Source organism: Orcinus orca, chromosome 10 (assembly GCF_937001465.1).
Source record: "Orcinus orca chromosome 10, mOrcOrc1.1, whole genome shotgun sequence".
Classification (NCBI taxonomy): Eukaryota; Metazoa; Chordata; class Mammalia; order Artiodactyla; family Delphinidae; genus Orcinus; species Orcinus orca.
In genome coordinates, this window is record NC_064568.1 from 24,518,466 (window position 1) to 24,545,611 (window position 27,146).

The window sequence follows — 27,146 nt, forward strand, 5'->3', positions numbered from 1 at the left end:
GGACCGGGGCACGAACCCGTGTCCCCTGCATCGGCAGGCAGACTCTCAACCACTGCGCCACCAGGGAAGCCCCACTCTGAAATTATTTGCGAAGTTGTTTCTTCTCTGTTTCCCCACAGAATGTGAGCACTGTGAAAACAGGACATTAGAGGTTTAGTTCAGTGCTTTATCTCATGCCAGCTCTTGGCACATAGTAGACCCTTAGCCCAGTTTGCCTAAATGCGTGAATGCATTTCCCCCAATTTCCTTCCTGCCCTCAGTGGAAAAAATTAGGGCTGACTGTACCTACCTTTTTCAGTTTTCTGAGCTGTCCTTATTAGCATTTCACCAGTAAGGCAAGGGCAATTTAAATTTATTTCATGGTTTATGTATTATGTATTAAACAAAACAAACAAAATACTAATTGGCAGAGAATGGCACAGATGGCTTTTTTTAGAAAGGTTACTGACCATTAATGTTAATTGTTTAGAGCCACTGGTTTGCAGTCAATCATCAATTCTGCATTGCCAGGAAAATCACAGGTTTTCTCACTCTGTTTTTCCTGCACCCCTTCCCTTCTGTACCTCGCTGATCTCTTAGTATTTTGATCCATCATCATTACCTACTAGGTTCATAATTTTTTCATGCAGCAGCATTTTTGCTGGTAAATATTAGCGTTCTGGTGTGTTCTTTAATGCAGTATCTCTCCTCAAATTTTATTTAGCTGTGCCCTTTAGATCTTCCCAAGAAAGAAGAAGGAGAAGCAAGCAATGGAACTTTTCCCTTTCTGCTTGATCCTTCACATTGTCCCCTCTATTTGCAGATGAAGTATTTTACATACACTGTTCTTCTTAGAGGTACAAACTCAGCTAAAGTGAACCTCACCCTAGGAATTCTAACACCATAGCCATGTGCTTGGAGGAGATGATTTAACCTGAGGATCGTAGACCCCAGTAGAATGGCTTTCTCAGGGTCCCTGGTCAAGGTTTCAGAGGCTCCTTGAATTTGTATGCAAAATTGTGTGCTTCTGTGAAGCTTTGCTTCAGAGAGGCTCTAACAGCTTTTTATCCCATTTTCAATCAAGGCCATGGCCCAATAATTTAGTAAGTAGCACAGACACTTGAGTAGAAATGGCAGTCACTGAGCCAAGAGAGAGCTAGAAAAAAATTCCAGTTTTTTTTTTTTTTTTTTTTTTTTTGCCGTACGCAGGCCTCTCACTGCTGTGGCCTCTCCCGTTGCGGAGCACAGGCTCCGGACGTGCAGGCTCAGCAGCCATGGCTCACGGGCCCAGCCGCTCCGCGGCATGTGGGATCTTCCCGGACCGGGGCACGAACCCGTGACCCCTGCATCGGCAGGCGGACTCTCAACCACTGCGCCACCAGGGAAGCCCTCCAGTTATTTTTTAATCTAGCACTGCACTAAAGCTGACAGGTATATCCCATTATCCAAGCACACACAGTATGGCTGCAACATTCAGTAACAATTAGCTGTTTATGATTACAGCTCTGTTGTATTAAAGTCTTGGAAAATACCAGTAATAAGAATATGAATGATCTATTCATGCTAGCATTCTGAAGCAACATTTTAATACATCTTCCTTTAGTCTTTGAGTGTATGATATATGTGTGATATATACATATATCTATTTTTTAACAATGAACTTATATCCTCTGGCAGTTTTAAATCTGCTTTTCATATCTTATGTCATTACCATTTTCCCACATCACTAAGCAGTCTTCACTTTTACAATCCATTCATTTTTAATGAATTCATAAATTTTCATCTTGTTGATATAACAATATGTTTGCTCATTCCTTTGTTCTTGGAAATTCAGATTGTTTCCATTTTCTATCTTCTTTAAATAACACTGTGTTGAACATCTTTTTTATGTAAATCACTGTGAGACTCTCTGCTTGTTCTCTTAATACAAACTCCTAATGATAAGTTTAGTGAGTTAAAGTCAGCTGTAATCTTTGAGTCCTACATGTAGGATTACGTGTTGATAGGTTTCAGAATAAGAGAGAAGGTTAGTGGGGTCTGAAATGAAAATGTGCTCAGAAGTAGTCTTAGCCTCTTTGGAATCTAAGAGTAGCCCCTGGCCAAGTTCTCAGTCTTCTTTCTGCGGCTTTCCGTGGGCTCCATGAACTAACTCTCTCTCTTTCTAAATATATATAAGTTCCTTGCTTCTTACACATGGCATTACCGTATTCAGCACCAGGACAGTTGTTAATGCAGCCTTTTGCTACGCAGCCCTCTAAAGAATCCCATGTGTTTGATGACATGTGGATTAGTGACATAGTGTTTGTCAGAATGCTGAGGAGGAAACCAAATGTTTCCATTAAAATGCTCAAATCTAGAAACCAAGTACAAAGGGGATGAATATCACAATGAAGTCAAAGTAAATTGATGACACAGTACAGTTTTCTTATTTGAAGATCCACTTTGCATTTGACAATGACTTTAGCATTCACCCTTTCCAAGCCCTTTGCACGATTTTTCTTGCTTCTTTCAGATAGTGAGGTTGGTTGACATTCTCACTTCCTTTAAACCTAGAGGAAATGAGGTCCAGGGAAGTCCAGTCTCTTTCCCAGCATCTCAGGTTTGTTCATCTCGGTGCCAAAATGACAGTGATTGGCTTCTTTTTGGCTTCCTGATAGCCCAGCTGAGCTCTCCGATGTCTTCCCTGTTTCCATTTAGTCACTAGGACAAACAGAAGTCTTAATTTCAGTAGGATGCTTAAAGAAACTCATTATGTGTATATTCATTTTGGGAAAAAGTAAGCAAGTCTTGGAGGATGTAGAGGTCGGTGATGGCTCTAGAGATTGAAAAATGCGATAAAATGTTGTGAAATTTGCTGCATTTGTCGTACAGAGGCAGTATAGACTTTTGTTTATTGTGGTATCTGTGGGTATGTATATGTTCATAAGTAAATAAAGCTTTTCTTGTTGTAGAAGATTCTAAAATAGGTAATAAAGCCATTCATGATCTCATGAGCCCAAGAACATACAGTTTAAGTGTATAACCTTCTGTTCTTTGTTTCCAAATGCTTATGTATTCTGTTACATTTTTTACTTTTTTCATATAAACTTTTGTGTACAACCTTTTTAAAATTCCACCAAGAATAACATTTGCCATTTAGTTATATGAGAACATGTTCAGTAGTGTAGTTTATGGCCTTGATATTTAAGGGAAAGAGATTCTTCCTCCTCCTCATGTTGATTGGTCAGATCTCAGTCACTAGCAAAGAATTTGCCATTTGTTTTCTCCAAAGGGACACCTTTTTCATTGGGAACTTGAGAAATTCAGGTCCCAAGCTTTTCTCACTTCTGTAGATCACACTTAGACTCCCACTTTGAAGGTACACTTTCCCGTGAAATTTTCTGGGATCCCTTTGAAGTAGCATTTGCCACCTCCCAGGCTCTAAGAGCAGATGGTGCTGTCCGTGGATTCTTCCTGCTGCCTCTTCTCAAAATTCCCCTTCCTCTCCCCGAAGGGAGCAGACGAGCCTCTTAGGACAGGTGCTGTTTCTGTCCGTATGCCTCCTATGTAATATGTGACACGATTCCTACAAGTAAGCTTCCCGCTTCCACTGGGAGCACAAAGTGTGCCTTTGCCCTAAGGAAACCCACTGACGCGCCATCAAGTGTGGGATCGTGCTGCTTTCTGTCACCCATCCAGTGTGGGATGGCCGCAGTCACCTCCAGCTAGACGAGGGCCACATACCAGGATCTCTTGGTCTTGGAGAATTCTTCCAGTGATCTCTTTTAGTGCTTCCCATCAGGTCTTCCCGGCTATTTTCAGTCTATCTGAATAGCTCTGAATTAATTAACGTTTACTTTTAAATTAATATTTTATTGCCTCAGCAAGATGTGAATTTGGTGTTGTTGAAAAAAATTCTAGATTAAGGCTGAAGTCTGCTTAAATTAGTCCATCCAGTCCGTGCCCCTTCTTTCCCCACTGGAAATACAGTACTTCAGTTACCAGTTTTCATGTGTGACAGTCAAGGAGAGGGTGTGTGTCTGAATATGTTTAACACCTGTCTCCTATGGCTGCCCTTCTACCTCATGCTGTTCTCATTCAACGTTATAGTTTGGAGACCATCCATGCTGTTACCCATAGAGTTAGCTCGTACCTTTTAACCTCTGCGGATGGCTTCATAGGTTGGATGTCCCTGAGTTTATCTAGAACTTCCAGTCATTTCCAGGTTCCCTTTATACCAACCGTGCTGCACTGAGCATCCTTGTACCTGCATAACCGTTGGATGTGTGTGCAAATGCTTCTCTCTGATAGAGAATCCACGGTGCTGTTTATTTTATACATGGAAATCTTAACAGGTTGAGAATTTAAGATGGTCAGAGTTTTAGAAATGATGAGCAGAGTGTGGATCGAAGTAATTTTCCCTGACTTCTCCTAACTAGTTGGAGATTCTTTACAAAGTTCTGTAGAGGGTCATTGGGATCTTGGGTGACATCAAGTCTAGTAAAAGCTCACTCCAGTGAAGTGTTGCTTATTCCAATGAGCTAAGAACGTCAGTCTGAATTAGGGAAAAATCTGTATTTAAGGATGTGATATTTGACCATTTTGAAGTGTACCCAGTGACCCAAACTAATATAACTTCATAGAATTCCTTAAGGGAAATACATTAATGAACAAATTAAGGCACCTAATAATTATTTTTAAGAAAAATGACATCTGAATTGCTCAAGACAGTTATTCTCATCCATAGGCAAAATATTTCCCCTACGTATTTTTTGCATTTTAGCATGCTAGGCAAATGAGTTTTTCTAATTAGAGTAAGGTAACCGTAACCACTTTTTTTTCCCCGAATGGTGTAAATTAGCAAAGGAAAGTAAAAGGGGTTGACACTTGAGGGCCTGCCCTGTGCCAAGTATGAGGCTTTTAAACATTTTGTCTATTTAATTACCACAACGAGTACAATGAGTCTTATTCTCTCCACTTCATAAATTAAATTGAAAAACTGAGGCGCAGAGGACTTTAAAGCAACTCGCTGAAGGTAGCCTATCCGAGTTTGCCGCACTTGAAAGAGTAATAATCCTCATTCTACTGTATTATGGTTTCCTTAAATGGGGTCCTCCAGCCTTCTTTGTCAGAATCTTCTGGGATGTTTGCTCATACTGCAGATTCCTTGGCCCCTGAGGGTGGGTCCTGGGATTCTGCATTGAGAAGAAGCTGCCACGTCCTCCATGTGCATTCTGAAGTCCCAGAGCCCCTGTGCCAGGCCGTGGTGACCTCCTTTTGGTGATGTGACGAGCCGTGCCAGAAGAGTGCCCCCACTGCCTGTGGGGATGAGCAGTCCCTGTCACGCCTCTCGTGCAGGGCGCCCATTAGCAGCGCTCCTCTGGGTGGCTTCCTACTACTCACCCACTCCCGCGGCCTCCTGTTACTTGCACTGAACTTAGCACGGCTCCTCGTTTGACAAGTCACTTCCAGGAGAGTTGAAATCGTTACACTGCCTAGGGATCATGTTCTAAAAAAGGTTGACCTTTCCGGTGCAAAATCAGATCCCAATACGTCAGGTCCTGCATTGTGCCTAACATGGGTGGAATCTGCATTTTGTATCCTAACCTTGGCTCAAACCAAAAATTAAAAAACAAAACGAGAGAACTGCTTGCAGAAATGATTACTTTCAAAACACTGATAAATGTTTTTATTTTCCTTTCCAGCCCTCCTTTGCCACACTCCCTTGGTGACAGATTTTCTATAAGTCTGCCCCTAATGGCTTCTGACTTTCCCAGAAGTGAGATCAGCGGCCCCTTTCAGCTCTCACCCTGCCACTAAAGACAGGGTTTTGGAAGAGCCAGCAAGGTTCTGTGAGCCCCTTTTTCTCCTCTGCCTTTCTCTTTCTGCATTATTATCTTTTTCTCTCAGCTCCATGAAATTTCTCTTTTCATTCCCCAGCAGCCTGCTTTCGAGGGGCTAGTCCCAGCAAACGGAATAGGAGTTTGCTCAGATGAATGATGTGTGAAGGGGTGTGCTGACGATCCAGAGGGTGTCCTAAACCAGCTTTGGATTTGTGTCCTGTTCTGGCAAAAGAGCATCCGTTTTTGTTTTGGTGTTCAGCTCATTCAAGTAAAGAAGGCATTTCCTCTCCTAAAAGGCAGAGGAAAAAAAAAAAAAGGAAGAAAAAAAAGAAAGACAAAAAAAAATTTAATTTTAACCATTTACTCCTCTGAAACTAAATTTACACCCCCTTCCTCTGTCCTGATTGGTCCACTTCAGTTGACAAGTGGACAGGAAAGGAAATATCCTGGACTTAACTGTAAATTAAGTCGCTCTTAATCCAGAAGAGCATTTGAGATTCTGTCCAAGTGTTCAATTTCCCAGGCCGCTGAGGTCTGTGAATTTCTTTTCCCAGCCTCCAGGCTGCTGCAGTACCAGTCAGCATAGCTAATGCAGATAGATCTCCTGCCTCTCCCTCTCCTCCTCCCTCTGCTTTGATTCGATATGAACAGCCTGGTAACTCCGATGCTGGGGAGAAATCTGACATAACTCTGCAGATGGCTAGGTTGCCATGAAACACCTGGGGATTGTTCTTTAAGGAGAAGGTAACATTTATATGCTAATGATTTCTTCCCCGCTCCCCTCCTTGTTGTGTTTTTTCCAGGGCTGCCAGTTGCCAAGAAGAGCCCAAAGTCGGTAAGGACTTGTCAGTTACTTGGTGCTCGTTTTGGGGTGGGGTGGGGGGGCTGGTGGTGGGAGGGGACGCTATCTGGCTGGACTTAAATGTGTTTTACAGTGGGTGGAGGAGACAAAAAACCAGGGCTCGTTTTATTAAGTTCTGGGGATCCGTTTGGTATAGAAGGTATTGGGGTTTGTCTTTAACTGTCTAGTGATTTACAGGCAGGCTGCGGGAGCCTGGATAAAGAATGCATGTTTGGAATCTTCTCTGTATAAATGCATCACAACTCTCATCCCAGTGGATGAGTTTCTTAGATATTTTAATTTGATACAAACGCTACTGTTTCTTTTGAGGGAAGGAAAAACCAAAAAACTCTACCTGCTTCCTGAGTAGCATTGCTCTCAGCTGGTGTTTCAAGCCATTCGCATGGGTAGATTCCCTCCCTCAGCTTTCTTTTGCACTGGGTGATGAATTATTTAAGGATTTTAAAGCCTGTAGGTTTATGGTAGAATTGCTCAGTCCTGTATATATGTCCATGCTCACATGGAAAATGCCCCAGCCCTGAGAATAAGACATTTCCTTGTTGTGGAAATATCCTTTGTTGTTTTGCCAGCTTTAGTGGTATTGTGCTGCAGGTATAGGAGTCTTTAAAAAAAAAAAAATCAATGTTATGCTGTCCTTTCTAATCTGCTTTCCCTGAAGATGCATTACCTAGTCGACATGTTCGCTAATAGCTTTGAGGCTCTAGCATTTCGCTTGGTGATGGTGAGCCTTTGCTCCCTGAGCACTGACAACAAATTAAAATGCTACTTAAATCCTCAAAATCTGGAACTCTGATGCCTGTGAAATTGATGTGATGAAAGAAGCATCCAAAATCATTAACAGTAAGATAAAGAGGGGTGTACTTCCTTGTGGCTTAGAGTATTGGGGGGAGGAGGAATTGACAACCTCTGCCATCCGGGAACGGAGAACTTTAAAACTTTGCAGCTTACAGTGCTGCAGCTGAATTCTTTCCACCTGTCTCGAAGCCTGGCAGCAAGAGGCAGAAGTTTATTCAGGAGATGAGAGAGGGAGCTTCCTGCATTCGTAAACCCTACTCCTAAGTTCTCCAAAGAGAAAAACCTGCAGTAATTGATTGCCGTGGCATGGTGCCATGGTGCCATGGTGATGGGAACACGTGACTTCGGGGCTGCTTCCCTTGTCATTTTGTGTTAATGTCCAGGCTGAGAAGTGCTGGTAGGTGTCTACATTGGAACCACAGAGATGCCAAAGCCTGTGTGTGTGTGTCTGTGTGTGTCTGTGTGTGTGTCTGTGTGTGTGTGTGTCTCCCCCTCCCAGGATCACAGTCAGAAACCTATTCAGCCTTCAGAAAAATAGAAGCACATCTGAGAGATGTGTCACATGAGCTTGAGTTAGCAACAGTCATCCTTTTCTCTCCTGCAGCCCCAAGCATGCTACCTGAGGCATGGACTTATTTTACACCCTCCACATGGCATGGAATCTTGACCAGAAGCGTATACTGAGGGGGGGACAGTTTGGCACACACAGCATGACATCGGGTAGCAAGGTGTTCTGTTTCATTTTGCATCCCATTTCAACTTGCTGTGCAAAAAGATTTTTGTAGACTCATTTGCATCTCTTCTCCCCCAAAGTGTGTTGGAATTCCCCATTGCACTCAGAGGGTATCAAACAGGCACAGAGCTTGCATTCACCAAGTCAGTTAAGAGAATTCCCCATGACTGTTTATTCTGGAGGAAGTCATGTCATGAACAAGCAGCAAACCAATTACTCAGGCTGCATTCCTAGGAAAAAAAGCTCTCTTAATTGCGTTGCCCACAATCTGCTGGCTCTTAATTACCAGAAGCTAAGAGACTGGTGTGTTTCTGGGTTAGAAAAGAACCATCCCCCAGCTTGGGGCTTGTCCTTCGCTGGTTTCTCTGCCAGGACAGGGATGATGGCTTTCACAGCAGTGCTGGCACACTCTGGCAGCTGCTGTACAAAAGTAGGGGGATATCAGCCGAGGTCTGCTGTTGCCAGTGGACCCTTGCAAACATCTGTGATCAGTGGGAGTTCTGCACAGGTGGGTTGAAAGCTGTTTCCCTTTCCCAGTTTGAAATTTGATGAGGTCCTGCTAGAGAGACAGATGATGATGGGATTGTTCTGGTAGGGTCGGAGGGAATCCATGGGGAAGCTGGATGACGTGGTTCCGGAAAGTCATTCCTATGATGACAGGCAGGGCCAGGTGGGCTACGGAATGAAATGCACACCGATTGTGCCTGGGTTGTGATACGCTGAGAGTTACCATTAGCTCTGAGATATACCGTTTGAACCCAGGACCATGTCTGTTCTTTATTCTTAGAGACTCCTGCAATTGTTGGCTTGCTCACGTGACTGACAGCTTCCTTTGCCCTCATATCTTTTTTTTTCCTATAAAGGTTTTGAATAATTAAGTAGTTGGGTTTTTATTAGAACAGGACTTCTCTTTTTGATCTCGTTTCTCCTCCTGAATAGCCTCTGTAACTTACTCTCAAGCAGCCATTTCACCTGCTAGATTTAGTGTACATGTTAAATTTATGGTTTAAATACTCAAGGGGGACAACGGCAGTGTCTTAATAAAATTTAACTAATTTAATACCTGGACATCCATAGCATCAGGGATTTTTCTGCCAAATGGCAGAGACAAAAGTAAGACATATTTGCTGTCAGGCTTTAGGCCTCACTGGGAAAATGGCTTGGTGGTCCACTTTAATCATCCTGACTGGAAACTTGTTTAACGGAGACTCTTGGTCGAAATCACACACGAGGATTTTGCGTGTGAGCGTTGTAAACTCTAAATACCACACCAGACCCTGAATTCTAGGTCAGTGTTCACGCAGGTTTTTCACTAGTTCATTTCCCAACTATTGCTTCCTCTGCTCCCTTCTTTCCTCTGTCCATTTGTCCATTTATCCATCCACCATATATCCATTCATCTATCCGTGCATTTCTCTTTTATCCACTCATCCATTCATCCTTCCATTCAGCAAGTTGGTGTTGAAAAACTACTAAGTGTCAGGTTTGGTGTGAGCCATTGGAAATGATATAATAAATAAGATGGTGCCCTTCTTCTTGGAGCTTATAAATGATTTATTGATTGCTCCTTTCAAAAAAAGGATTTATTGTCACAAATCACTAAAATTTTTTATGCATTTGTTCCATCAACAGATATTTATTGGGTATCTCCTGCATGCCAGGCCCAGCGCTAGTATACAACAGGAACTAAAACAGAAAACATTCATGTCCTCATACAACTGGGGAAAGATAAATAGGCAGATCTGTACAGACCCTCCTCATGAGACCTAAAGTATGGTGAGCATATACTTTCAAAAGGTAACAAAGCAGAAATATAACATAAAACAAGTACTCACATAATAAAACTCATTCAGCTCTTAATGATAATAACAAGTGAAGTAGTCATCCAAAGACATAAAAAGCTATAAAAAAATTGAATTAGATACTGTGATAGAGCTATGGAATTCTTCCAAGTTCCCCAGCAGCCTACGCAGCATAGGTAACCACATTATTTACTTAGCTTTTATTTTCAGATCAAAAAAAAAAAAAGCATAACGTGTTCACTAAGGACACAGTGTTTTCCTAGTTCCTAAAAAAGTTCTCACAGGGACTTCCCTGATGGTCCAGTGGTAAAGAACCCACCTTCCAGTGCAGGGGACCCAGGTTTGATCCCTGGTTGGGGAACTCAGATCCCACATGCCGCGGGGCGGCTGGGCCCGCGAGCCACATCTACTGAGCTCGTGCGCCTCAACTAGAGAGCTGTGTGCTCCAAACTACAGAGCCTATGCACTCTGGAGCCTGTGCGCCACAACTAGAGAAGAAAGAACCCGCACGCTACAACTAGAGAGAAGCCCGCGTGCCGCAATGAAGAGCCTGTATGCCACAACTAAGACCCAATGCAGCCAAATAAATAAACACTTTAAAAAAAAAAAAAGAGCTCTCACATAAAGTTTTCATATAGGGGACACCAAGTGATGGGCAAGGAAGTGTCCTCAGCAAATGCAGCAAGCTGAAAGGTAGCAACAGTGACAGGTTTCTGTTCCATGGTCCTCTGTCCCTTTCCCGCGGAAGGGATGCTAAGGACATAGCTGACAGCTAGTCATTAAGAAATACGAGGGAGAGATCTTAGACAATGTGCACAGTAAGTGACCCCGGCCTGAATCATCCTGAATGCTGCCTCTTTCTCAAACTCTCCTGGTGGCTTTAGCACCCCAATGCCACTTGTCCCAGATCCAGGGCATAGCACAGCCCACCAAAGCTCCAAGCTACAAGGAAGCAGTGAGAGTAGTAGATGGGAGAAGGCCTAGGGTTACTTAAGTAAGTCTCCTTGCCTCTCATGGCTCACAGCAGCTCATACCCTCGGCCCTTTGGAGCCTTAAAAAATAGAATTTTCTGTTGTATTAGAGTCCATTAGAACATTCAGTATGAACTGAAATTCATTTTCATATCCAATCAGAACTTTCCTTTTCTTCTCCATTAACTCCTCTTTCTTGCCTTTTGGAAGAAATCATTTGACTTAGACCCATAAATGATACAAGAAAGAGGCAAAAAGAAGGACCATCCTCTGCTTTGGCTTGCATTTGAGACTGATTTTCGTGCAACCTTTAATGACATTGGCCTGATACCTCATCAGCACTTGTAGTTTTTCCTGTTGTCCATGTAAATCGCTGCAGTGGTCTTCAGTCTCGGCAGATACATGAACTGTAAATAATTTTGCCTTAAAAATGGATTGATTTGTCATTTTTAAGCCACATGAATTCTTTTCATCATTTAAGCTAAGTGCTGTCTGTATTCATTTGCTCTTCCGAGCAAATATTTTCAGCTCACTTTATAAGTACCTCCGTTTTGAAATCATTCTGTGAAATACTAATGAGCTGACTTTTTTCCCCATTTCCATTTATAAAATCCATTGCATCTTCCCACTTTCTCTGGCCTGTCAGTAATAAGGAAATCATTTGTTTTAGGAAGGTTGGTGCAGTTTTGTTTTACATGGTCTTATGACACAAGTTCACAGCCAGATGTGGCCAAGGATTTCTGTGGAGTTTTCAAAATTGAAATCGTTTCTTTTTTCCTAGTTGGCCCTGATTTGATACTCAGAAGTAAAAATCTTGCTTCAAAAATATCCACATAGTGACAACAGCTAGTGTTGGAGACATTCAACTCGATATATGGTCCTCCTTTCCAAGCGTTATTCAAGCTGGAGGTGGATAGTTGTGTTTCTGAGAACTCCTCCTCCCTCCCGCTTCCCCCTTCCCCCTTCCCCCTTCCCCCTTCCCCTTCCCCCTTCCCCCTTCCCCCTTCCCCTTCCCCCTTCCCCCTTCCCCTTCCCCCTTCCCCCTTCCCCTTTCCGCCTTCCCCCTTCCCCCTTCCCCCTTCCCCTTTCCCCCTTCCCCCTTCCCCTTTCCGCCTTCCCCCTTCCCCCTTCCCCCTTCCCCTTTCCCCCTTCCCCCTTCCCCTTTCCCCCTTCCCCCTTCCCCTTCCCCCTCACCCTTCCCCCTTCCCCTTTCCCCTTCTCCCTTCCCCCTTTCCCTTCCCCTTCCCCCTTCCCTCTTCCCCTTTCCCTTCCCCCTTCCCCTTTCCCCTTTCCCCCCTCCCCTTTCCCCTTTCCCCTTTCCCTTCCCCCTTCCCCCTTCCCCTTCCCCCTTCCCTTCCCCCTTCCCCCTCCCCTTTCCCCTTTCCCCTTTCCCCCTTCCCCTTTCCCCTTTCCCCTTTCCCCCTTCCCCTTTCCCCTTTCCCCTTCCCCCTTCCCCCTTCCCCCTTCCCCCTTCCCCTTTCCCTTCCCCCTTCCCCCTTCCCCTTTCCCCTTTCCCCTTTCCCCTTCCCCTTTCCCCTTCCCCCTTCCCCTTTCCCCTTCCCCCTTCCCCTTTCCCCTTTCCTCCTTCCCCCTTCCCCTTTCCCCCTTCCCCCTTCCCCTTTCCCTTCCCCCTTCCCCCTTCTCCTTCCCCTCCCCTTTCCTCCTTCTCCCTTCCCCTTCCCCCTCCCCCTTCCTCCTTCCCCTTCCCCTTTCCCTTCCCCCTCCCCCCTCCCCCCTTCCCCTTTTCTTACTCCTCCTCTCCCCCATGCAGCCTTTCAGCAATGCCTATCAAATCTGGCACCAAAATATCTTTTGACTTTACTTGTCCCTCCCCCTTGTCATAGCTTTTCCCCTTGTATAAGCCACCCCGGGTCCCTCATCTGGTCTGCACAGTAGCTTCCTGACTGGCTCTCTGCTTTTACTCCCACCCACATCAACCTATTCTCCAGACAGTAGCCAGACCAAACTTTCTGGAAATAAGTTGGCTCCTGGCACATCCGTGCTTTAAATTCACTAATGGATTCCTCCTCCCCAGAACTAAGAGTGAAACCCAAACTCCTTAAAGTAGCCCACAAGGCCCTTGCATTATTTGGTCTCCAAGTTCTTCTCAAGCCACGCCACCCCCTGCTGTGCCACACTAGCTACCTCTCTGCTCTCCAAACAGGCCAAGCTCACTTTTGCTTTGCAGACTTGGCACATGCTGTTTCCATTAATGGAATGTTCTTCCAGAGGCTTCTCCTTATTACTAACCTTAAGGACACTGCAGTGTGTTGTCATCAGTCTGTCATTATTATTTGATTAATATTCCATCTCCACACATACACACACCTAGATACATAGGTACAAATTCTCAGGTACTATCTCTTTCTTACTTACACATTGTACTTTTCAGAATCTGGCTCATAGCAGGTGATCAGTGTGTATTTATTGGATGAGCGAATAAATGTATTGCAGGTCACTTAAGAGGGGCCATTCTGGATGTGCTATCATTGATGGATTGCGCCAGCCATGTTCTTAGCATGCATAGAATTACTTTAACAGACTTGCAAGTGTATCTTTATTAATGCTTATTTGAGGGCCAGTTTCTCACCTAGAAAAATGAGGTGAGAGACAATCACATTTGGTGCAAGTCGGATCCTGTGTTCAGCAGTGAATTTGTCCTCATGGCCCAAGTCTTCTGGGAGGGAATCCAGACTGCTGAAAAGGCATATGAGGTGACTTTAAGTTGAGAGCTATATAAACATGGCTTTCCTCCTGGACAGTTCTGGACCCTAACCAAATAAAAGATAATGTCATATCTAATTAATGTGTTCTCAGAAAATAAAAAGGCATATTTTGAACTTTTCTACACACACAGAACATAGCTTCAAAAAGCTTAGGTGCCAGGATACTAAATACAGAATGCATTTTCAAATTAAGTCATTTTCATAATTGAACTTGAGAGGAAACATAAAGCGAGGTTAAATCTTATCAGGGAAAAATCCAAAAAGTTTCCAGATGCTCACGTGTTTGGCCCGTGAGGGTGGGTTAGAACATGCATTTAGCGATGGGTTAGCGCTGGCCTAGTGTTCAGAGCATGTTCTCAGGATGCTGCTGTACTTCTATTTTCCAAATTTAGGAGCAAACTTTAGATGGCATTCAGAGGGGATGCAGAGGTGCAGTTTGATGGAGAGGCAGTTTTGTAGACTCTGTCCAGACTGTATCCGTCATTTTGTGATAAATTGGACCTAAATGCGTCCTTTATGGGGAAGGTGAGAAAAGGGGATAAAAGTTCTTAAATGGCCCAAGCCGTTTCTGGTAAACTTCATTTGCACCCTCTGGTTATGGCGAAGCTGTCTCTTCATTTAAACTTGAGATTTCCAGGTCCTCGGTGTCAGATTTGTTACACGGGGACCGCCATCGAAGGGTCTTGGAAACCCCTGAGGTGACGTACAGAGTCTGTGTGCATGCATTTGTGGGCGTGTCTGTAGAAGCACCTGTGCATTCGCTGCTGGAGAAAGGTCCAGACTCTCTCAGTGGGACAGGGTTGCCGGTAAGGTATTTCTCTCCTGTTCAGGAAGAGGCAGTGATTGGAAGAGGTTACATTTCAAGAGGTTACCGAGTATCCCCAGGAAAGGAAGAAGAAGAAGATTGTGCGGTTGCCCTCAGGTAATCCCGCAGTGCGGCTCACAGGGTCCTGGTGAGGCTTTGTGAAGAGGAACCTCTACACAAAGGAGACTGGAGCTTCCACGGTCAGAGACTGACTCTTAACCATGAAATGAACTTAGTGTCAATGGACTGACCCCACATCTAGCATTTGCTACTCATCTGAAAAACCAGGCGAGGGTGGTCATTTGAAGAGAGGGATGAAACTCTCATGGTTAATCCAGAGGCCCTTCATCTATTGAATTATTTGCTTTCACTTTTAAAATATCTTCTTCCTGCCCTTCCAAGAGGAGAGCGGACACAAAACACTACCAAAATGTAAAAAATAGAAAGTAACAGTCCCATTAATTCTCCTTACCAAGGTTCATTTCTAAATGAAAACAGCTTTACATTTGGTCTTGATTATAAAAAACATTCTCTGTACATTATAGAAATAAGAAGTAGGCAGTACAGGAAAGTATAAGAGGGAGAAAACCCACCCAGAGCCCATCTTTTTTTCTATTTATGCTGAGGTGTGTACACTACACATGCTTGTTTATAATGGAGACCCTTACAAAGACCACGGTGAAGAGGAAGACAAATTCCCACGCTCGTGCAAAAGGGAATGGGGATTGTATCCTTCGTTAATGTGTTTCTGACTCTGAAAATCTTCAGCATGTCTCCAGGGGAAGCAAGAAGGCAGGTTTTGACCTTCTTAGGGAATAGAAAGGGGATAGCTGGCCCTGAGAGCCGAATTCACTTTGGAGAGGACCCTGTTGGAAGTTGGCAGAACCAGGTTCTGTCCCAAGTCTTCGGAATGCAGATCCATCCAAGGCTGAGCGGAGCCCTTGATCCTCAAAAGGGAACGCTGTGATGTGGGGTAATGGAGATGGTTGTCCCTGTCCAAACATCAGTGTGTTTTCCTGACCTCTTCACCCAGAGTATGTTGTCCCCTTGAGTCTGAGTGAATTAAGCCCCTCATATAGCTGGTTCCCAAGACCTCTTTGCTAGTTTAGAATATGGTCCTCACATCTCTCCCGCAGGCACATCAAGTATAATTTTAAAGAGTCTATCTTACCTTCATGAAATACATGCCCAATTTTCGACTTTGAATCCTTGCTAAAACCTATCTTCAGATCTGTGATCTGAACAGTCAAGGGAAAATGAAGTTTTTGTCCTCCTTGGCCTTACTTCAATGCTTACTTCAAAGCAAGGACTGGAAGGGAAGGAGTAGAGGGACCTGAGAAGTAAATGAACGGGACCTTGGAAATTTCCACGGAGATGTGAATGGAAGATGGAGGCTACCTGGGGGAGAGAATAAGGAAGAATGGTATGATAGGACTGATTGCAAGACTGAGGGCAAGATTTTGACACTATAAAGAGCTTTAGGGAACTAGAATGTCTATGTCAGAGATCTTATATACTACTCAAAAATCATAAGCTATACAGGATCTATAAGACAGGCCGGAGATGCCCCTTTACAATGCTCTGAAGCAGTTAAGTGTAGTGACATGGTGTCTGTTGTGTGAGAGACAGGACTCCAGGATTTTTCTTTTGAATGGGGGGAACTAAACACCTGGGCTTACCACATCTTTCATTGGAGAAAATAAGAGCTGAAATTATTTTATTTCCCATGCAGTATTTTTCCTCTGACTAGATTTTGCTGTTGATTCAATGGCCCTTCCAACAAAGAGCATCTCCTAAAATGGGAAGGGCCTTTAGCTGAGCAGAATTTAAGGAGCAGGAACCTCCTACTTATTCTACTGAAATTGAAATGAAATTCTTTGCCTTTGACTACTACTCGGAGTTTGGACAAGTTGCAAATCTAAGAAGGCTGACCCCCCAAGGTCAACCCATATATAAAGTTGGATCTTGGTTTTCAACCAACAGTAGTATCAGGAGATCAAGAGGTGTAATGCGATGTCTGCAAAACTGATTCACTAAGAATTATGAAAGCTCTTCAGACAATGGTTTTTTATATACTTGTAAGTACAAGTGCACACATAATGCTAGGCATGATTTTTTAAAGATCTGATCTATGTTTCTTACAGGCTAGCAGGACTGATGGTAAATCCTTAGCAAGAAGTTGGGTATTTTACTACTGAAAAAGGGAAAATGTGGAGTCCCAAGGAGCATTTTTAGCCCTGATCCTATTTCTTCTGGATATTCTAGCTTTCCACTTAAACCACGCATGGTATTCTGTGTCACATGTTTGGTTTAAAAATGAAGATGTTAAAACGAGTACATTTCGTAATAAATGAGCCCAGTGACTTAGCTGAGAACCTGTGATGAAAATTGGATTTGTTTTCTGCTCCAACCCTGAAAGCAGTATGGTTTACCATGATGTCCTTCTGTCTGGTCCACCCCTCTATCTGTCTGCCAGTCCCCAGCGGATTTACCTGCATTCAGCACGAGCCAAAGGTGGAAGCCAAAATGTTGTTGATAAATTTATGTATGTGTGCGCAGAAGTGCTGAACAAAAACCAGCTGATGGAAAACACCCACTCCGGGAACCAATAATAATCTCTTCTTGCCCCTCTCACTCGCTTCCTTTCAGCAACCACTGGAAAGAAAAGACAGCCAGAATAGCTCCCAGCACAGCGCTGCCAGCCACCGAAGCCTGCACACAGCCTCTCCCGGCCACGGCACACAGGTGCTACCCGAGTTCCCACCCGCCGAGGCCCCGGCTCCAGATCAGACTGACAGCTCTGGGCAGAAAAAACCAGATCCCTTTAAAATCTGGGCCCAGTCCAGGAGCATGTATGAAAACCGACGTGAGTAGCACCCTGGCTCCTGTCTTCCCTGGACTCCGCTGCAGGGCTCCAACTCTCTTCTTGAGGCTTATTGAGAATAGATTGTCAGTGTGTGAACAGGAGAGAGGTGAATCCAGGTGAGAGGTGACAGCATCTCAGAGCAGTGATAGAATCTGCTGGATATTCACTGAGGCCCCGTTACGTCTTCTGTTTGGGCAGGTGTGGTAGTCACGGATGGTCATCAGATGAAGGGCCTGGGTAAAATGGATTTATTTTTCCTCTCCATTAAAAGAAGTGGCCAAAAAAAAAAAAAAAGAAAAAGAAGTGGCCGATAAGTGCTGCTGCCCCATTAATTCTTCCCTACATGGAGATGGTGGCCTCCTCTGAGCCCCGGTCTCGTGAAACAGCTCTGATATACAATAGAACATAAATACGATTGGTTTGGATTGCAGGAGTGATGAGAAGAAATTAAATGCTTTCTTAGTGGTCTCGGTTTTTAAGAATAATGGTAATTTTTTTTTAAACGTTATCAGTCTTTCTAAACAGTCCCCTTAAAAAGAAAAAAAAAGAGTAGTGAGTGGTTTGTGTTCTAATCATTTATACTGTGGTTAAGTATGTTCCTTTAGCTTCACCTTTTTGAAAAATATGACCTAGTGATGTCATACATAGTACCTTTTGGGCTGTTATAAACCGGGTAATCCCTTCACATTTAATGTTTTACTTTTTATTATGAAATGATTTCCAAAAACTATTCACTGTAAACAGTATTCACTTATCTTACTGTTACCAATCAGAGTTCCTAAAATGCTTTCATCTTAGGGGATACAAATGGGCCATTTTTGTTTGTTTGTTTTGGCGGTTGCTCTCACTGACCTTTTCTTCTGAGTATGATTGGTTGGGATGAAGCATCTATGAAGAATATGCACTTCATTTTCCCTTTTTGTCATAGGATAGGAGAGAATGATTAATGAGGGAGGAGGCCGGGTTTGCTGAAGGGTCAGATTCAAACTGGAAGAGAGAAGACAAGCATTCTGCCTTTCCTCTTGGTCCCCAGCCCCCTCAGCACAGGTTTCATTTGGAGCCACACCTGTGGTTCTCTTAGCAAAGCCCCGTGGAGGGCCGAGGCATGGGGGGTGAGGTGGGGGAGTGGGGGGGACACTGCAGCCACCCACCCACCCCCTTGGACTTGGCTGTGAAGCATTTTACTTGCTGGCTGGAGCCACTCCTCTGTGACCCAAACCAAACAGGGGAGTGAGAACAGCATCCCTGCCTGAGAAGGAAAGTGGCCCACACTGCTGGGTGCAAGTCAGCACTTAGGAGGCACGAGGCATGACTGGAGTCTTGGTGATGATCAAGTTTTAGAAGTCACCGAGGCTCCCTCTTTGCTTTTCCTCTTCAAGGAAGAGAAATCATTGCCTTTCTACTACCATAGTGCGTGGAATTAAGTAGGCTGTTTGACTAAGGCTTCACTGTGCTGGCAAAAGCCTAACTTGAGAAGGGGTTTATTTAGTCCCTGGACTAGAAAGACCCCTGAGTACACCTCACTCCGGGCCAGAGGAAATGAAGTTCCATTTGGAACATCCCTTGTAAGCAGTAGTTGCTAAGCATGAACCTGGTGTCTGTTCTCACTGTGTCTTCTCACTAATTGGAATGATTTCATGGAAGAAATGTTTTCCAAAGAGGAATATTTTCACATTCCCTTCACATTTCTCTTTAATCATGCAGGTCCTCCAATCAGTGACCCAACTTCAGTTGATGTGGAGATAACTGCTTTGTTGACTATGCCCCTGCTTTTCTCAGTAGAGTACACATTTATGACTGAGTTTCCCATGTATGAATCTTTTTGCAGTAAAGTAAATCAGGTTCTGAAGTGCTGGTGTGGGCCTCATGGACTGACAGACAATTCTAGTGCACCCAAAGAATAGGAGGCTGTAGCTCAGATGGCATTTTTACCTTGATGGAAGCAGTATTTCTTCAGAATTTGGTATTTAATCCATTTTTTTAAAAAAGTTTTCACCAGAAAAAAAATAAGAAAAATATGTAATTCTGCCACAGCCAGCTGCTCTAAGCATTGAATGAGAGGCAGACTGAGATATTTGTAATGGTGCCAGTTTAGGCCTTAACTTTCTTGAACATCTAAGGAACAGGATCTAGCAGCACAAATGAGAATCAGGTTTTTTTGCTGATTAGACGCTCCATAATTGAGTGATTGTAGCAACCTGACCGATGTTAAAATTCACATAGATTTCTTCCTCACCACTAAATCAGGATAATGATGAGACTTTTCCCTCCATGATAATTATTCAGTATCTGTCACAGATTTTCTTTTTTTCACAGTACCTATGAATGAACCTACGTCAATCTTGTCTTTTTTTTTTTAATCTTGTCTTTTAATCAGTATTTGGCTCTATCCCAGATCAGTTTCTGCCATTCCCTTAGGCTGTTTTTTTATCTTGTCTTTTGGGAAAAAATGAAAAAGTAAAGCATGTAGCCTCATTAGATGTGATTCCCTGCCCCTTTCCCCAAGACATATTAAAATGAGCAAAGTACTCCAGGAAAAAAAACAAGAAAATTAAAGTCAGCAGTAACATCTTAATTGTACCCTTAATTTCCTTTTTTGGGAAAATATATTTTCCTCATATTTTATTTTATTGTAAAGGACAATGTGAAGATTCTTACCAAGTCTCTGATCCAGTTCCTTCACATGGTCTGAATACCGTGCAAAATATAGCATTCTTGATATGGCCATCTGTCAAAACAGCAGTGTCCAGTTGAATCGATCTGAATTACAGATGTGTTAATAAATCCCTCTGAAGAGCTTAAGTGTTCAATTAAGAACATGCATGGGTGGTGGTGGGTTGAACTGGGAGATTGGGATTGACATATATACACTAATATGTATAAAATAGATAACTAATAAGAACCTGCTGTATTAAAAAAATAATAAAGTAAAATCCGAAAAAACCCGAGATTTATTAAAAAAAAAAAAAGAAAGAAAAAGCATGCTTGGAAGTCCTTTAAAAGCCATGTTGCCTGTTTGTATTTTCTCTAGATAACATGCCAGTTGTGTACATCTTTTAAAAATGGCATCGATGCAATCTTATTTATAAGTGTTCAGGAAGAGCAGCTAGTACCCACTAGTGTTCACTGTGAAACAAAATCTAAAGCTTGCAGTTCAAACTTTGCCTGTTCACAAAAGAGTTGGGAAAGAAAAATGACAAAGCTGTCATTTTAACCAGCGTACACGTGTCCCTCGAGAGAGACATGCTTAATGGTCTGGAATTGGTGTACAGCTCCTTTATCATAGTTTAAGGAGCTTGGGTGTATGTCTAGATTTTAAGAGCTATTATGACAGTTCTTATTTGTGTATTTGTTCAGCTCTTGGCCAGATCTGATGATTTGTGTCACTAAACAAAAGGCTATTTTGGTTGAACTGCCCTAGAATTCATCTGAACAGGTTTTAGCCCAAGAATTAATCCCAGCAGGAACTCGATACTATTTTAAATAAACACAGTAATGTGGCTGTGACAAAAGTATGCTTAAATTTTTTCGAAAGGAAATAAGGGGTTAGACAAATCTCAAGTTCATGACATGATTCAAACAAGGTCATAAGAGAATGGGTACTTCAGGGTATAATTAAATAGGAAGAGTCTAGGATGGTAAAGGTAGTTCTGTGAAATTCTCGGCGGTACAGTTGTAAATTCTAGCTTTTTGACAAGAGAAGTACGGTGGGAAAAAAGAAGAATCAAACCATAGTCTTTTAAAATCCACAGCAGCCTTGACCTTTATTGTGAAAGCTTAACTGCACCTTCCTTATCAATCAAAACTAAATTAAAATGAACTAAGAGAAAACACGTACATTCAGCTTTGCAAAATTGTGACATTACTATTCCAGCTATGTCACCTTCGCCTGCATCGGGATTGAGCAAGGGTGAAAGAGACAAAGAAATCAATTCCACGAATTTTGGAGAATGTCAGAGTAAGGATCTGCTGAAAACTTTCATTTCTCCATTATTACTCATCCTGTTTGATGTTCCCATTGCTCTAGGGGGCTAGAAAGAAACTCAGAAAAAGGAGGGAAGAAAGAGGGATGCCATGAACAGAAGTGTTTGGGGTGTTTTTATTGACCAAGGCTAGAGCAAAGACAAGATGAAATTAAAAGTGATGGGCATTTTTTAACCAAGTCTGTAAATGTGTTGTGTGTCTGTAGTAATAGAGATGCCAGGGGAGATCTCTGCAAACATGGTGATTCCATTTTTTGTAATTATCAAAGGAAGTCTTTTGACTGCTTTATTGGGTCATTGGTGGAATTACCAAAGGAAATGAGCTGCTCTGATTGTCCCCTGTACCAGGGCTTAGAAGTGAAGAGAGCTGGATGAGATTTTCTTAGCTCTTCTTAATTTAGTCTCAAAAAGAAGGGGGGGGGGTGATAGTAATATCAGAAAGATGGTTCTACCCTGCTGCCTCCTGAAAACTTAATTCTAATAAAATCTGCCTGAAATAAAGAAGAGAACAAAAAATGTTTGGGGGAATAGTTTAGAAACTTTAGTGCCCTTGCTAAGAAGGGACAGCAGAGGACAAAGAAGAGAAACATCATTCTGTAATTCTCTAATATGTTTCAGTACTGATTGATCACCAAAGTTATATATTTAGAACATGGCATTTGGTTCGTAGAAGAATATAATTGTCGAGATGCCCAAGTTCAAGGACCAAAAGACTTTCTTTGTAACACATCTGTGTTTGTGTGTGTTTTCCTGAAAGGCTCATCATTGGCATCTTCTACATCCTTGGTGTCTGTCATTGGGCATCTTCATTTTCAATAGGAAGCTTTTTAAATAAATTTGCCGTCTGTTTATTAATTCTCAGAGGAACAATTTTTTTTCCAATGGACTGAACTGTATGATAAGCCTAAGTCTGTTGGCCATAATTGCCCATCCCATGGTGGCTTACTCCTAACTGAGCAATAAAAGGCAGAAACTTGCTACATTTGGTGACACTGTAGGATGGGCAGGTGTTCCTGTGTTAAATGATGCTGCAGAAAAAATTGGTCTGAGCTGGAGGTCTCTGCAGAGGTCTTTCCCTTGTTCACAGAAGGGCTCATCAGATTTCAAGCACTCTGCCAAGAACCTAGTGCTGGCTGGAAAGCACCCGTGGTCTGTTTTGGTAATAATCCTCCAGCTTGAGTGAACCAAAGACGACGGAGACTCAACCTGATTTAATTTGTTGTTTCAATGAGACTTTTGAAACAATAGCCAGCTACTCAAACAGAAAGAAAATATTGTTACCTTAGCATGCTGAAGAAAATACCGTTCTCGAATTGTGTCCCGTGCTGTAGCCTAACTCCATGTACCATGGCATCTTACAGCTTAGCCTCAGCAATTATAATAAAAAAGCATTGGATAAGAAGCTCCCGTGAAAGCATGGCATTAAGATAGCTCAAGCACGAATATTCGATTCTCTGACTGGTGCTTACGTGTTCATTTAGTTTCTTCTCTCTCGGCATACATTGTAAGCTCGTGGGTGAGTCCCGAAAAAGGGACATCTCTCGGTAGCTTGAAGTCTAAACAACCACCTTCTTCTTCCCTATTCCACTGTACAAAATCAGAGAAGATGGGAATTAAGTTCTCAGTACATACACAACTCCTTCAGCCCCAAAGCCAAGGAATTAAAGAAACAGAAATTCTGCAGAACAGTATTTGAAAATCTCCTTTAGGATTCATGGCCACTAAATTATATTTTTTTTCTTTAAATAAAAGATTTGTCATTTTACAGACTGGAAAACATACTACTTAAACACTAAAATATTAAGTAAGAATTAAATAGAAGTACCCCTTTTTTTATTACTTTAGTTAAGTAAGAGAGTGTTATATAGGACAATCTCATGTACAGTAAGCATGTTCTTAAGGAAACTACTTTTAAAAAAAAATGAGATTTCCATTTGAAAGCCCTGGACTATTACTGAATTTTAAAAGTAAAATATCAAGCTGTTAGATAATAAATGAATACTTATAGTGGTGAAATATTATAGGCAAATACTGGAATAAAGCACTTATTTTAGTGATGAAATATGGTTCATAGATATGGGACAATTTTGTTCTCACCAGTGATCTTAAGGATATAGAAGGCTGACTACTTTTTCATAATAGCAGTGAAATCATAGTAATTTTTATAAATTTGGAAATAATTAGGATGTTTGAGAGTAACTCTTTTGGCAAAAATGATCTAACAGATCATATTCTTGGCATTGCTAGTCTTGATTACTTTAAGGGAAAAAAGAAGTGATTTTCTTTTTTTTAATTGAGAACACTTTTTACCTCAAGCTGTTTTCTTGCATCTTCTAGTTGATAACATCAGGCACTTAACAGGTCTTCTAAATCCTCGGAGCCAACCTCTACTTCAGAGGTCACTCTGACAGCATGAGCTCCTTCCTCAGACATGGGCACCCACTTTGTGATGCAGAGCCTGATGAGTTTCATTTATCTAATTCCCCTTGCAACAATACCCAGGAGAGTGGTGAGTGCTGACTGCAGCCTTCATCAGGGATAATGGCTTGATTAGGAATTATCAAACAGTGACTAGTCCTTTGAAAAAAATCGTAAGGCTCAATGACTATTCCTACCATTAACTCTCACCCAGTGTCCTCTGTTATTGCACCCGTCCAGATTATTTTGTTTACTTGTGTGTATTGGAACGCTGTCATCTGCTCCAACACCATCAGTATTGGTCCTGTTAACTGTGTTCGCCTTAGGGCTCTGATTCCTTTTATCCGAGAAATAATCTCTCTCTCCCTCATCCCTCTCTGCAGTTCCAGATTATCAAGAACAGGACATCTTCCTCTGGAGAAAAGAAACTGGATTTGGATTTAGGATTCTGGGTGGCAATGAACCAGGGGAACCTGTGAGTCTTTTGTCTCCCTGCCCCTTGCCCCCCATCCCACTCTACCCCGCACCACCCCGTGCAGTTTTCTAAGACTTCAAAGCAAATTGGCAGCAGTGACAAATCAGCAAGATTTGAGTCCCACCAGGTGCACCCCTGTTTCGTCTTTTTTTTTAATTTTATTGGAGTATAGTTGATTTACAATGTTGTACTAATTTCTGTTGTACAGCAAAGTGATTCAGTTGTATATAAATATAATTTTATATATATATATATTCCCTGACTGTTTCATCTTAAGCACTAGGGGTTATTCTTTGGATTTTGTGAACTCTTTCCGTCTTGATAAAGAAGGGACTAGATCCTTTCTATAAAGTGTGTGTTTTTGTTTGTGGAAAGCGGCAGCTGCAGCGTCTGGAGCTCCTGATCAGAGAAAAGGGAACCGAAAAGCAAAATAGGAATAGACATCAACTGGGAATACAGTGGCTTGATCCTTCTGGCCAATTCTGTTAAATCTGCCAGCAGGTAGTTGGCTTTGTATATTGAGTAGTTAGGACAGAGAGCGCTTGACAAGGCATTATGAAAGGTTAGAGAAAGTAGGACCACGCTCTTTACAAAATTAGGGAAAGAACCCTGAACAAGGATCAGGAGACATTTAACCTCTCCAGGCCTCATCTTTAGAATAAATTGAGGAGAACGTCACAGGATTCTTTTGAAAGGGGAAAAGAGAACTAAAGATAAGTATTGTTCATTTCCTCATCACAGTAAAAATAGCTGTGGTTTCTTGAGTGCTTACTATGGGCCAGGTGCTATGCTAAAGGCTTCTAACACCCATTCTTCTCATGTATCCATCAAATCTATGAATCTGTCCCATTTTTCAAATCATGAAATAAAGACACCGAAAGGTTAATGAACCTGCCTGGCATTGCAGAGTTAGTAAATGGAGGGACTGGAAAGGGTGTGATTCCAGAGTACATGTTCTTAAGCACTCTTCTGTCAAAGTTCTTTGTAAATGACAAATGCCATGTAAAGATCGCTGTAGCATCATTATCTAGAGAGAAGGCAAGCAAGGCGCAAATATTTTAGCTAAAGTTTAGTGAATGGTTAGTATAACAACAGCAAGACACGAAATATAAAGACCTGCTCTGCATGCAGGTGCTATAGACTATGAAAACAGGGATGCCCAACCAGACTTGGCTTGATTCATCCCTTCATTTAGCACCACTTACCATGCATTCCCTTTTGCTAGGCACATGCTGACCTTTAAAGCAAAGTTGTATGACTATTATAATTAGTAGAGTTTTCTGAACAGAGGCCTCTTAGGTGGATAGAAAAGGGGGAAAAGTTTTGCCAATGAAGGGAGTAAAATGATTTATTTTTGCAAAGGGGAAAAAACAATGAGTCAGCAAACCACAGATAAATGTCAGGGTACTAAACAAGAAAAAGTTATTTTTTCCATTTAAGAATTATTGTATCACCTAGCACAGCACCTGGTACCCAGTGGGCACTCAGTAAGGGTTTGTGGCATGGATGCAGACATGAATGAATGAACTGAATTGTTCTCAGGTTGTGAAGGCCATCGTTTTACAGGCAAACCTCATTTTATTGTGCTTTACAGATAGTACATTTTTTTACAAATTGAAGTTTGATGGCAGCCCTACATTGTCAGATGATGGTTAGCATTTTTAACAATAAAGTATTTTTTAAATTAAGGTATGTACTTTTTTTTTAGACATAATGCTATTGCATACTTAAGACTACAGTATAGTGTAAACATAATTTTATGTGCACTGGGAAACCAACAAATTCATGTCACTTGTTTTGTGGTGACATTAGCTTTATTGCGGTGGTCTGGAACCGAACCTGCAATATCCCCGAGGTGTGCCTGTAATAGTAAACCAAAAGGTCAGTGTTTCATCCATCGTCCAATTACTCAACAGATTTATATCGGTCACATCGTACCACTGGGTGCTGCTGATACAGACGGCCGCCTGAGGTCTGGGGATGAATTAATCTGTGTGGATGGGACACCAGTCATTGGCAAATCACACCAGCTTGTGGTCCAGCTTATGCAACAAGCCGCCAAGCAAGGTCACGTCAATCTCACAGTGCGGCGTAAAGTGGTGTTTGCAGGTATGTTTTTTCATTCATCCCTTTAGACAGTGCCTTGTCACTTTATGCACAGAAGAGGCCCCTTTCCTGTGTCCGTCTCCTCAAGCATGTATTTTAGCAAATGTTTATGAATGTGATTAAGCTCAGAATTTCCAGATGGAACCCTTCAAAACTACTGTCACTTAAAAGCACTTTAATGGGGCTTCCCTGGTGGCGCAGTGGTTGAGAGTCCACCTGCCGATGCAGGGGACACGGGTTCGTGCCCCGGTCCGGGAGGATCCCACATGCCGCGGAGCGGCTGGGCCTGTGAGCCATGGCCCCTGAGCCTGCGCGTCCGGAGCCTGTGCTCCGCAACGGGAGAGGCCACAACAGTGAGAGGCCCGCGTACCGCAAAAAAAAAAATAAATAAATAAAGACTTTAATGTGCCATCCGTACATGTTCAGCAAAGGCTTTTAGAAGAAGCCTAGTTGAATATATATGTCACCTCCCTCCATCCCCTTGCTAAACAGAACTTAGTCATTCTCTTCACTTGATGGGAATTCTCAGCAAAAGAGGTTAGGAGAATTGTAGCTTCAAATTAAGAGAGCAAAAATTAGGTTTGCACTGCCAAATAAACTCATAAAAAAGCTGCTCTGTTGTTGACAGTCATATGTATTAAACTATTTTAATTTTTACGTTTTTCACTATAAGCAAGTTGTAGCGCTGGCCAGTTCTAGGTCATGTTTCAGTCCTTCCTCCTGCAACTCAAATTCGTATACATCCTTCCAGGCCCAACTCAAAGATAACCTTATCTGTAAAACCCTCAGAAATTCCCTCCTTC

The 27,146-nt window shown here is 42.5% G+C and overlaps 1 protein-coding gene across 30 annotated transcripts in view; it reads left to right on the top strand.

Moving 5' to 3' along the window:
- Nucleotides 1–27,146, top strand: part of MAGI1 (membrane associated guanylate kinase, WW and PDZ domain containing 1) — a 617,182-nt gene that overhangs the window by 565,036 nt on the left and 25,000 nt on the right. For 21 of the 30 annotated variants that reach the window (XM_033424840.2, XM_033424841.2, XM_033424843.2 and 18 more), the window contains 5 exons: nucleotides 6,605–6,636; nucleotides 17,145–17,361; nucleotides 21,236–21,319; nucleotides 24,146–24,237; nucleotides 26,154–26,346. In XM_033424840.2, the coding sequence (XP_033280731.1) occupies nucleotides 6,605–6,636; nucleotides 17,145–17,361; nucleotides 21,236–21,319; nucleotides 24,146–24,237; nucleotides 26,154–26,346 (618 nt within the window). The remainder of the gene's footprint in view (nucleotides 1–6,604; nucleotides 6,637–17,144; nucleotides 17,362–21,235; nucleotides 21,320–24,145; nucleotides 24,238–26,153; nucleotides 26,347–27,146) is intronic. The other 9 variants (XM_033424850.2, XM_033424851.2, XM_033424861.2 and 6 more) reach the window with 1 other exon arrangement.